Source organism: Bos mutus, chromosome X, assembly GCF_027580195.1.
Source record: "Bos mutus isolate GX-2022 chromosome X, NWIPB_WYAK_1.1, whole genome shotgun sequence".
Taxonomy (NCBI): domain Eukaryota; kingdom Metazoa; phylum Chordata; class Mammalia; order Artiodactyla; family Bovidae; genus Bos; species Bos mutus.
In genome coordinates this window covers 118,551,052-118,563,950 of record NC_091646.1, presented here as the reverse complement: position 1 = coordinate 118,563,950, position 12,899 = coordinate 118,551,052, and the positions used below count along the sequence as shown (strand labels likewise).

The 12,899-nt window shown below is 42.1% G+C and overlaps 1 protein-coding gene and 1 long non-coding RNA gene across 2 annotated transcripts in view; one reads left to right on the top strand and one right to left on the bottom strand.

The window, feature by feature from the left end:
* The window catches only part of LOC138986446 (uncharacterized), a 35,236-nt gene extending 30,316 nt beyond the window's left edge, over positions 1-4,920 (bottom strand). The window contains exon 1 of the long non-coding RNA XR_011463288.1: positions 4,575-4,920. This is a non-coding gene — a long non-coding RNA (uncharacterized lncRNA). The remainder of the gene's footprint in view (positions 1-4,574) is intronic.
* A 215-nt stretch (positions 4,921-5,135) lies between these two features.
* On the top strand, positions 5,136-8,197 carry SAT1 (spermidine/spermine N1-acetyltransferase 1). Its single transcript, XM_005904036.3, has 6 exons — positions 5,136-5,390; positions 5,614-5,665; positions 5,754-5,837; positions 7,314-7,415; positions 7,509-7,549; positions 7,676-8,197. The coding sequence occupies exons 1-6, from the start codon at positions 5,325-5,327 to the stop codon at positions 7,844-7,846; spliced, it is 516 nt and encodes a 171-aa protein (XP_005904098.1). The 5' UTR covers positions 5,136-5,324; the 3' UTR covers positions 7,847-8,197.
* The last annotated feature ends 4,702 nt before the right edge of the window (positions 8,198-12,899 follow it).

The window sequence follows — 12,899 nt, the reverse complement described above, 5'->3', positions numbered from 1 at the left end:
TAATACTTTACATTTACAAAGAGAAGTCTTACACTTTTCATGGTTTACTCCCAAAGATGAAGAGCTTTCCATGTCCTAAATTGTAGTTTCTCAAAATGAAAGGTAAGGTAAAGAAAAGAAACGAAGGTATCTTGGCCAGTAATTCAACTACATATCAATAAAAAATAAATTTGAAAAGAAAGAAAATTCTGGCCCCAAACAAGATGCTTTCTTGGAGCTGGTTGTATTTATTCATTGATCATTCTCACAGGTTATCACCCACCTGTGTTATGTAGAAAGAAAAACACCCTCTGAGAAAGATCTATTACAACCTGTGGAACACAGACATGTTACCAAAATTTAGATAATTCAAGCTAGAATGAGCACATCTAAAGAGTCATCTCAAATTACACTTTCAGGTACTGAGGACCTGAAGTTTTAGAGTGTTTCTCTGGCTCCAGACCAACAAAATTACATCTCTGTTTACCTAGCAATTTCACTTTTAGGAACCTACATAAGAAAACAATCAGAAAGCTGGGCTAAAACTTGGATAAAAAGATGTTTATCAAAATATTATTTATCACTGGAAAAACACCTGAGTCTTCAACAATAGAATGGTATAATAAATTGCACACAATGCAACTCTAAGGAGTCATTATATATATTTAATTTAAATACACTCACTGGCATGGAAAAATACTTTATACTATTAATAGTAATAATGCTAACAATTATACCAGGTACGATGCTGGGTACTTCTTTTTTTGTGGGGGGGGTGGGTGCGCACACCACACTATTTGTGGAATCTTAGTCCCCCAACCAAGGACTGAACACCAGGCCCTTGGCAGTGAGAATGCAGAGTCCTAACCACTGGACCACCAGGGAATTCCCACTAGGTACTTTATATGTATTACTTTGCTTAATCCTTACAACAATTACCATATGAAGGATACTATTAATATTTCCTCATTACAGATGAAGAAACAGTGACTTAACAAGGTTACGTAGTGACGTAATCACATAGGTGGGGAGTGTGTGAGGACAAAGCTGTAGTAGATAAGAAAGTGAAAGTGAAGTCGCTCAGTCGCGTTCGACTCTGTGACCCCATGGACTGCAGCCAACCAGGCTCCTCAATCCACGGAATTTTCCAGGCAAGAGTACTGGAGTGGGTTGCCATTTCCTTCTCCAAGGGATCTTCCCGACCCAGGGATTGAACCCAGGTCTCCCGCATTGCAGGCAGACACTTTTACTGTCTGAGCCACCAGGGAAGCCCAGTAGATAGGAAGCTACTACACTATTCAGCAGGAGAGGCATTATAGATACATGATTCCAACTTTTTATTACATAGGCATAACACACACAGGTTATTTTTAAAATATTTTTAAGCGAATACAAGCAAGCACAGACCAGTCAGAATGGACGCTGCAACCAATCAGAATGGAAGCCAGGAGTGAACAACCCAAATGGCCATCTGAGTTCAGTAAGCCTTTGCTGTGTAACGAAAAACCCTGAAGTGTAGTGGCTTAAAACAAGCATTCTATTGACTCATGATTCTGTGGATTGATAACATGGGCTGGGAACAGCAAAGAGGTTTTTCTACTGGTCTTACCTAGGGTTACTTGTGTAGCTACAATCATTTGACAGCTCGACTGGGACTAAATGGTCCAAGATGGTGTCACTTATGTATCTGGCCTTACATATGCATGAAATCTTTCATCCTCAAGGAGGCTAGCTCAAGCTTCCTCATATGGCAGCAGCAGCAATCCAAGAGAACGTGAGCAGAAGCTTTATGATCTCTTGAGGTCTTGCTTAGAAGTTGTACACTACCACTTTTACCGTATTTTATTGGTCAAGGCAAGTCACAAAGCCAGTCCAAATTCAAGGAGTGGGGAAACAGACTCCACCTCTTGATGGGAGGAGCTTCAATGAATTTGTGGCCATTTTAATTCACTACACTGTCCATACCAACTTAGTATCAGCCCTACCTGTGTATGTACATAGAAAAGACTAGAAGGAAGTCAGCCTACTAATTGGAATTATTATTAACTTTTTCTATTTCTGTATTTCTCCAATTTTCCTAATCAATATGCATTATTTTTATAAACAGAAAAAAAAAACTATGACACCTTCCATAACAGTTTAATAGAGCAAATTGGACAGCTTCACTTTGGCATGGAAATCAACAGAATTCCTTCTTTCCTAGTTCTACCATTTCCTAGCTGTGGCAGTTTTGTAGCCCTCTGAGCCTCCGGTTTTCTCTGTTGCAAAGATGGAGCTAACATTAGCTATTTCACAAGAGAGCTGTTATCAAATGAGACAATGACTGTAAAACACCCATGATGTCCCTGGCCGTTTCCTTTCCTGCGACTCTTCTCCTGCTCAGACCTCTTCAGTTATAGGATTATCTTTCTGATAAAGATTAAATCTGGTTGTAAGTAAGTAAGTGAAGTCGCTCACTTGTATCTGACGCTTTGCGACCCCGTGGACTACAGCCTACCAGGCTTTTCCAGGCAAGAATCTGGAGTGGGTTACCATTTCCTTCTCCAGGGGATCTTCCCAACCCAGGGATTGAACCCGGGTCTCCCACGTTGGAGGCAGATGCTTTAACCTCTGAGCCACCAGGGAATCTGGTTGTAGTAAACTATAAATATATCTCTAAAGTAAACTGTATGTCCTGAGGGCTTCTTTCAAAACTTAGACCTACTTTATTATAAACCCCCAAGTACCTAGCATAAGAGTCAATAAATAGTTGTTGATTTGTTGACTCATTAACCAAATAAAATTTTCCAAATGCTAGGCTGCTACTGCTGCTAAGTCACTTCAGTCGTGTCCGACTCTGTGCGTCCCCATAGATGGCAGCGCACCAGGGTCCCCCGTCCCTGGGATTCTCCAGGCAAGAACACTGGAGTGGGTTGCCATTTCCTTCTCCAATGCACGAAAGTGAAAAGTGAAAAGTGAAAGTGAAGTCGCTTAGTTGTATCCGACTCTTAGCGACCCAATGGACTGCAGCCTACCAGGCTCCTCCGTCCATGGGATTTTCCAGGCAAGAGTACTGGAGTGGGGTGCCATTGCCTTCTCCGAAATGCTAGGCAGTTAACCTCCTTCTATGCAGTTTTAAATTTAAATTCCACTATCAGGAGCAGGTAATGTTGGTCACTCATGGCATCTATCTATTCCTGACAATGGAGAAACCTAACTTGATTCATAAAGAAAATCCACATTTCTTAGGGTTCTAAGCTTGTGCAAAAAACACAATCAATGAGCTTTTTCTAGCCACCTGTTTTTCTGAATGGGCCCTTATTGTCATAATGGCAAAGTGAAGCATAAAAACATGAAACTGAAACCAGAAAAGCAGAATAAATAGAAAAACATATATTATGTGTTTTAATGACAAACAACCATTATTCTAAAAGACTAAGCAGACCACATTGAAAACGGCCTTGTTTTTGCTTCAAGGAGGCAGTTATTATTAATGCTTAGTCACAGAGTTCTAACTTACTGTTAGTACTAATTCTGTAACAAGCTCTCCTGGGTCTTCCCACAACACAAAACAAAGCAGAGGAAGGAAGGGCTTATGTACGGTCATCCCAAGTGCAATGGTGTCAGGAAACACTACCTAACGTGGCTTAGGCAGATGAGAATCAATGCTATTTTTAAAGATGTTTGAGAAACACATTCCATAAACTCTCACAATGACTCACTACGCATGATATCCGCAGAGGGTGGGAAGGGGAGTTACTTTTGCTTTCTTTTCTACCTACAGGATATTTTGAGCAGAGGCAGAGAGTTATGTTGAATGTTGGGGGAGGGGGTCATTTGGTGATAATCCAACCTACAGACTGAAAAACATTGCAGGCTCCTTTTATGCTTTCGCTCTGACTCAGTCAGGAACCCAGGCTAGGCAGCCAAAGCAGGGCCCTCAGAAGGCCTGTCTGGGAAGGTGGTTTGTAAATAAAAACCTGTATCTGCAAAAGGATGGAGTACTTGCTCCAGTTGGGTATAACCCAGGAAGAGCTATAAACTAATCCAACTGTTCTCAAACATTTTCCTCTCAGGAAATTTAAAAATCATTGAGAAATTCTAAAAGCTGAACTTTGAAAAGTCTAGAAAACATGAGAACATACAAACACACCTTCCTTTAGTCACCAAAGCAAGGATGTCATCACACATCCTGTAAATTTGTAATTACTTCAAAATAAAAAGTTTTAAAGGAGGGGAGAAGAAGCGCAGGGAATGAGCAAGGAGGGAATGCAACAACTTTAAACAGCAATGGAAGCCAGAAGATAGATGTCATCAATATGCTGAGAGAAAGGAACTTCCAACCTCAAATTCGTTCACAGTGAAATAAATCCTCCAAGAACTTTAGGATAACTGAAAGACATATTTAGACAAGCAAAACAGAAAATGTTCTATGAGCGGACCCTCACTAAATGCAAGTCAGAAGGAGTGTACCTCAGGCACAAGTGTTTCCATAGGAAAGCCAGAGATTTTAAGAAAAAAATAAAAATGAAAAAAGTAAGAAAGAAAATATTCTGTTAACTCTAAAAATTACCAGCAAAGGGGGAAAGAATTATTGAGGAAGCCAAATAGCTTACCTTGGGAAATTCTAGAAAACACAACATGCAAGCACACATTCCTTCAGTCATGAGAGCAATGACGTCATCATACATCAGTTCTCTGGAAAATTCCAGCGAAACTAAGAAAGGCAAATGAAACCCTATTACTATGAAGCTAGTTCTGAAATGATCTTGGGACCCACACGGGCCCCCAGACCACCCTATGGGAGCCGCTACTCTAAACCTCTCATCCCCTCACTGCTCAAAGCCAGGTGTCTCCAAAGAAGAAACTGTCAAGTCATTGGTCCAGGGCCCAAAGGGGAACCTCTCTCTTCCTTTTGCAAAGGTCACTTCGGGGACGCCTAGGCTGGGAGGTTGGACTTTCGGGAAGCCTCTACCATGTGCCACGAGAGGGCGCCACTAGAGAGCTCAGCCTAGCGCCTCGCCGCCGCACCCCGCCCGCGCCGGCCAGGTTCACACAGGGGCCCGGAAAAGAGGGAGGTGCCCGGAAGAGGGGGCGGTCGCGACCTCATTGGTCGAGGCGCCTCCGCCTCACGTCCCGGGGCGGGGCTTCTTCAAGCTAAAAGGCAGAGAGCCCGACGGCAGGAGCGCGCGCGGCTCCAGTTGCAGTGAGCTGCTTGTCTTACGTTGTTCGCAGAGGTTCGCCGGGTCATGGTGCCATCCTGACTGGGAAGAGGACGCTCCGGGGAGACGAATGAGGAACCACCTCCTCCTACTGTTCAAGTACAGGGGCCTGGTCCGCAAAGGGAAGAAAAGCAAAAGACGAAAATGGCTAAATTCGTGATCCGCCCGGCCACCGCTGCCGACTGCAGTGACATCCTGCGGCTGATCAAGGTAGCGGGAAGCTCGGGCTCCTCCCGAGGCGGAGTTGGGGTCCTTGTACCCCGCAGGTCCCTTTTCTCCGGCCGCCTACCCACAGCCCCGGCCAGGCGGCGCTGCTCCGGGCGAAACTCGAAACGAATCCCCGCCCCGCCCACCCCCTTCCCCCGAGCTGTCCGGGCCGGGGCCTCACTTAATGTTCTGCTTCTCTTCCTTTTTCTTATGTGCCTCAACCCAGGAATTGGCTAAATACGAATACATGGAAGAGCAAGTAATGTTAACTGAAAAAGGTAACGCATCAGTGGCAGGGCAGGGGACGAGCGTCTGGGGGACGACTTTCACTGACTCCAACACTGTCTCTGCTTCCCCTTCTTGCAGATCTGCTGGAAGACGGTTTCGGAGAGCACCCCTTCTACCACTGCTTAGTTGCAGAAGTGCCCAAGGAGCACCTGACTCCGGAAGGTAATCGCCCTGCCCTTCTAGAAGCCGAAGAGACCGAGTGTTGTGTAAGACGTAGAGTCCGCTCTGTAGAAGCACTGACAACACAGGCTGAAGTTACTTAACTGAGAAATTGGCCAGAAATAATAGCCAGCCAGTGTTCAAAGTACTGAAAAAAAAAAAAAAATAGATGTGCTGCACTTAATAATAGGGCGGGTTAAAAGAGCTCTTTAAGTATCAGTGCTGTGGAGACCCGGAAGAGTTTGAGCTGTTTATGTAAGTATCAGAATGCGGTGGAGACCCGGAAAAGTTTGGTATAAAGTCATTTGTTGTAAATTCAGTTTCATAAATGGTTCTTGTTTGACCCTAACGTAACCTTTTTTGTATCTGTGTTAAATTACATTTTTTTCTTTAATTTGTCCCAATCTTCAGGTTACAGTCTCTAGCTTCGCCATGTACATGGCCCTTCCGTGTACATGGATGGGCGGGGAGGTAACTAAAAGATCCTTTACACAATAAAGTAGATGATCATGATAAATGAGGTAAGGCCCTATTATCACACACTTAAAACACGGTAGATCAGAAGCTCCAATGTACTCGCTTCCTGTTTGGGAAGGACTATAAGATGGCTAGAAAGTTTAATTTGAAACTTTTGCTTCCAATTGGAATTACAGACACCTATTAAGAAGAAGTCTGATGCTTTTTTCCTTTTATTTTTCTTTGTTTTTTTCTTTGTTGTTGTTGTTTTTCTTCCTGGTCATTGTTGAATGGCCAAAAGACAAAGCCAAAGGGGGAAGTTGATGGGCCTGGTTGGGGGGTGATTAAGGTTTTTTTTTGTTCTGAGGTCATTTCCTCCTGCTAGAAAAAAAAATGAGCAAAATACATAAGGGATGAGGTACTTTCCAGAGGTATGTGGATGTTACATCATACCTGAGTACCTCTGTTTCTTCCGACTTAAACACTGGGGAAAGCAAATTGAAAATGTGTGAATTGGAAGGCAAGTTCTGAAATTAAACCTTACTGTTTCGGCCTTATGTCCTGACCTTAAGGAAGCAGGGTTTCTAAACTACAAATACTTACTATTCTGAACTGCCGTGTAAACCTGACTTATTCCCAAGTCAACATACCAATAGGATGTGAATAATGTGTGTGTTTAGTTTAAGACCATAGCACTTTCACTCTGGCAAGTAATGAAAGCATTCTCAATCCTGAGTGTGAGATGCAACAGATTGCCAAGTGGCCAGTCCATGGTTTTAGCCTGGCTTCAGCTAGCTCTAACGTGTGCTTTTTGTGAAAACATGTTCTAAGAACAGTGAGATCATCCAACAGTGATCTGGATTGCACTAGCCTAAAAATCAGAAGATAGTCCGGTCCAATGGCTACTTATTTTTATAATACATGCATGTATATTTTTTAAACTTATGATAGGCTTCTGATTTTGCACCTACAACCTTGACAGATTCTTTTTCATCCGTAACTCATGTGATACTCTTATTACAGGACACAGCATTGTTGGTTTTGCCATGTACTATTTTACCTATGATCCATGGATCGGCAAACTGTTGTATCTTGAGGACTTCTTTGTGATGAGCGATTATAGAGGTATGGTTGAGTTCAGGGGGGCTGCTCTAAAGAGAAATCGGGGCTTGAAGTCCTTAAAATGACTTTTTAAAATGGTACTTCTCGTTCTTTTAGGCTTTGGCATAGGCTCAGAAATTCTGAAGAAGCTAAGCCAGGTATGTCTTGGTGTTTGGTTTCCAAATTTGCAAGGATTACTGGGTTATTTGAAGGACTGAATTGAAATTGGGTCTTGGAAAGCAGGTGCACCGTCACTGAGTTCATTTTCCTTTCCCGTGTAACAGGTTGCAATGAAGTGTCGCTGCAGCAGCATGCACTTCTTGGTGGCAGAGTGGAATGAACCATCTATCAACTTCTACAAAAGAAGAGGTGCCTCTGATCTATCCAGCGAAGAGGGATGGAGACTCTTCAAGATCGACAAGGAGTACTTGCTGAAAATGGCAGCAGAGGAGTGAGGAGTGCTGGTGTAGAAAATGACAGCTTCCATTCTATTTTAGAATAACTTCTCAACTTATCTTGCTTTCTCTCCTCTTTGTAGTGAAATAATAGAATGAGCACCCATTCCAAAGCTTTATTACCAGTGGCGTTGTTGCATGTTTGAAATAAGGTCTGTTTAAGATGGCAATCTTGTATACAGGTTGGAGACAGATTTCTCTTTTAACATCTTTTGATAAACAACAGGTGGTATGATAATGTCTATGAAAAAAACTTCATTCTTGTGAGTCATTTAAATGTGTACAATGTACACACTGGTACTTAGAGTTTCTGTTTTGATTCTTTTTTTAATAAAGTACCCTTTGATTTAATTATCTGGTGTAAGCATTGTTACTGATCTTTTATTTCTTAGTCATTTTTCTTGCTGTTGAGTGCAAAATAAAAATGCCCAAGAAACATGATAATTTTACAATTTTTTAAAAAGAGTTTTTAATCCAGTCTAAAGTGTCTGATGATCAGGAGCTGTGTTGTGCCTGTATTCCCAATGTCTAGAAAGAAGCCAGTTGAATCCCAAGGTTTTATATGTAGCAACATATAAAATATGACTTTCTATTGATGACACTGTACACTTAACCCAACAGAATTTTCAAGAGCTTAGAAACTGAGGCCCCACAGCAAAAAAAAGCCCATTTTTTACACCAGTAAAAGAGGTGGAAATGGGATTCTGAAATACTGGAAATTGGGAGGAAAAACATCTTGCTCACAACAACCTCATCCCACACAAAACACTAGGCTGAAGGGAAAGTAGATCACTTTGCTAGTCAGGCAAGAATAAAAATTCCACATTTTTACAGGAACATGGTAAACTAAAAGGCTGGAGTTGGACACAGGTACCAGTCAGGGAAATCACCATCCTATTTGGAGGACAAGTTTCTCGAACTGTGTTAACACCATGGACATTTATGCAGAGAAACCGCAGGGGTGGTTAAAGCCACTGGGGATGGGGGAAGAAGTAGCTAAGACCTTTCTCCAGGACTGAAAATTAACTCCCAAAGAGGGCTGAGGAGAAGACAGATAGATAGGTGAACTCCTTTTTATTACTCATGACACTGACCTAAATTCCTAAAGCCACTAATTTCCCACAATAATGAACATGTTAGTTAATAATCACTGTACTGATTTCCAAGATGAATCTTTTCCAAAAGAATTCATCAGATAACTGAAAAGCAGTACTCAGTATCTTCTTTCTGTGTTCTCCAGGAAATAAATACTGGGCTTCTCACTCAAAGGAGGATTTTGGCTTGCATCCCTTGGTTTCAGTCTTTTGTGGCTTCCTAAATTAGAAGGCAGCCATATACACAAGTAGGGTCCTGTACTGTATTTAACAGGAGAGCCTTGGGATTAATTGGTAGCTTAGAGAGTATGTCATGAAAACAGGGTTAGTCAATTTTCAACCAGGGTCCTGCTAAGCTGGCAAATAACTATAGGAGAGAAACGCTGGCAAACACAAAAAGGGTTAATGAAACACAAGGAGCTTTGTGGGGAGAGAAGACATTTTGAAAATTGTGTTTTGGAAAGTGGGCCTCTTTGAGGAAAACAACTACATGCTGACTGTGGTTAAATATGTGAATAAATTAGATTAACCAAGGGAGTTACAATGTAACTCTTTGTTTTCTCATCCTTCTTAGAGCTTAGCCCTAAAGGCCCAGTGTTGTCAACATGAAAGCTTTTATGAAGTTTTTGTGTCCACTTTAAAGAAGTCCCATAAGTTTAAAACTTAGAAACTGAAACACCACAGCATCAGCCCACTGACTGTTCAACTCTCCTTACAAAGACACCTGTTTAAAAACTGAACTAAAAACAAATCTGCAAAACTTGAAATCACCAGGCAAGTAAGAAAGCACGTTCCAGGGAAATCAAAGGGAATAAAAAACAAAAACGTGAAAAAGTGGCAGGGTTTGGGGAGAGACTCCAGGTAAACAAGACTTCCGTAAAGATAACTTTAAAATTACTATTTTACTAATATGTTATGCCTAACATCATTTGGGAAGAATAGTATTTCAGGCCTAAGAACTTGCCAGTTCTTACGTAAGAATATTTTCTGGTTTTCTCTGCGTAGTTTAGGAAAATAACTCTTATTTGCTAAGTTTATTATCTCCCTTAATAAAATCGTAATTCTTGATACAGCTAAAACAGGAAGTGGCTGGGTCTGTCCACACATAGGCTCAGGAGACATCCAGCCACCAACCTGATTATAGGGTCAATAGTAGAGGGATGGTCTGTCATGGTCCAAACCAGAGCCCAAAGTCATCAGCTGTGTAGATTTCACCAGGCAGCCTTTCTAGGGAAAGAAAATGGAGTCTTTTTCACAGAAATGCACAACCAATGGTTTGGAAGAAATCTAAGATCTTATACCCACTCAACACATTACTGTGAGTCCCCAGCAGGGCCTAGAATGATGACACATCTCTGCTCCTTGAAGCAAGGGGCTGCTCAGCAGCAACTGAGGGAGCCGGCCAGGCCCTGGGAGGCCCACCCTCCTGTTTAGAATCTGCAGGTGGCCATGTCTGCTCCCAAGATTCTGTTTACCTGACTGGCCTCATCTTTGTCTCCCTGCTTCATCATGTCTTTCTGAGGATGGTCATGTCAGGGTGACTCTGTTTTATTCTCATCCCTTTTCTTTGTGCTGCTGGTCCAGGTTTCAACCTAGTCAGCCATCACCCACAACCCAGGCTCACAGGCCCACACCCTTATGGAGCCCACTCCACCCCTACCCCCATCCTTGCCATCATTGCCTTGGTTTCCTCTTCTATCAAAGGCCACTAACTGCCCTTCCTTGAAAGGTTCTCCCAGCACCCTCTTGCCCCTGTCACTTCTCTTTCTTGGGGCTCACATCAACCCAGCAAATATTTTTAGTAGCTTCCACATGGTTATCAACGTAATAGTTCATAGGAGCTAACGTTAGTAAGTACTCACCAGGAACCAGGCATTCCACTTGACGCTTTGTACAGTCATGATGTCATCTAATTCTCACGAACATCCTGTGAGGTAGATACTATAATTAGTTTCTTTTTATAATGAGAAACTAACCCTCAGAGAGGTTAAGTTGCCTAAGGCCACACAACTAGGCCTGGGAATCAAACTCCAAACCAAATTTCTCAAACCCCTGGGGGTTCACTGGCATATTCTCTCTCAGAATGATTGAATTTGGTGTTTCTTTTGGATTATAGTCTAAAGAATAATCAGTACAGTTGTCCCTCAGTATCCGAGGGGGATTCTGGAATTTTTTTTTCCAAATATTTTCCATTCACTATTACTTGAATCCAATGATGCAGAACTCACAGATAAGGGAGGGCCAAGTGTATAAGCATTTTCTGGATTCTCGAAATCAGTAGTTCTCAATACTGGCTGCACATGACAATCACCTAGAAAGCTTTTAAGAAATACTAATGCCCCACCCTGAGAGAATCTTAATTTATTTCTTAATGTACATTCCAAAGTAAAGCCAGGGCTGATGGCCACTGAGCTAGGTAATCACCTTGTAACCAAATCCCAGCCACAATTGTGAGTACAACCACTTCTATCTGTGTTTATGCTGCTCACCTTGACACCCTATCATTAACAGTGAACTCTTGCCAAGCAAAGACCAAGTAAAGTCACATCACACCTCATGATCCTGGAGAATTTTTAGATAAAAATGGCGAGAGAATTGTGCTAGCCAACTGCGTACAGTGCTGAAACCGAAAACTGCCAGCAGTACCATGCTCCTTTGCAAGCAGTCACTTCATTTCAGCAAAACATCTTCCCTCACGTTAAATCAGTGTTGCTCATTTGAGTTTTGTTTGGTAGTTTTGTTTGTATTTGACTTGTAAATGTATATGGTTTCACAGCTGTATAGGAGCCATGAACATAAAATATCCATGTCTAGCTGTAGGTCTACAGTAAGTAGTATAATAATTTTGGAAGGAGGGAGGCTCAAGAGGGACGGGATATATGCATACATAATATAGCTGGTACACTTTGTTGTACAGCAGAAACTAACACAACATTGTAAAGCATTTATACTCCAATAAAAGTAATTTAAAATACACATATTTTAAAAAGGATAATTTCAATCACTACTGGGGCTCTGTAAGAATCCTTTCCTTTAAAAGGGATCCAAGTTACCCAAGTTGGAGAAACACTGCTGTGACCATAATGCAATAATGCCTACTTCTGATTGGTTAAAAAATAAAAGGCCAGTGGCATCAGAGGGAAGACTCTACCCACCGAGCTCCAATGTGATCAGATTTAGGCTTGATTTACAGCAAAAAAATTTCATAGATAATATGCTTTTTTTTCCATCAAGAGGCATATAACATTTGATTATCTCTTTTTGTGATGCTAGCAGTCAATACCGATGTCAATACCGAAATTCACTAGGAATTTCAAAATGCGGTACTCTTATCATTCGTTCTTCATTCCTTAGCTAAAATACTTCTATGAAAAGAACTTTCTCCTCTCTTGTGTTTTGTTGCTATGAAGTACAATTCACCCAGAGAAAGCAGGATACATGCTTGATTCTTGTTATTTCAGATCAGATCAGATCAGATCAGTCGCTCAGTCGTGTCCGACTCTTTGCGACCCCATGAATCGCAGCACGCCAGGCCTCCCTGTCCATCACCAACTCCCGGAGTTCACTCAGACTCACGTCCATCGAGTCAGTGATGCCATCCAGCCATCTCATCCTCTGTCGTCCCCTTCTCCTCCTGCCCCCAATCCCTCCCAGCATCAGGGTCTTTTCCAATGAGTCAACTCTTCGCATGAGGTGGCCAAAGTACTGGAGTTTCAGCTTTAGTATCATTCCTTCCAAAGAAATCCCAGGGCTGATCTCCTTCAGAATGGACTGGTTGGATCTCCTTGCAGTCCAAGGGACTCTCAAGAGTCTTCTCCAACACCACAGTTCAAAAGCATCAATTCTTTGGTGCTCAGCCTTCTTCACAGTCCAACTCTCACACCCATACATGGCCACAGGAAAAACCATAGCCTTGACTAGAAGGACCTTTGTTGGCAAAGTAATGTCTCTGCTTTTGA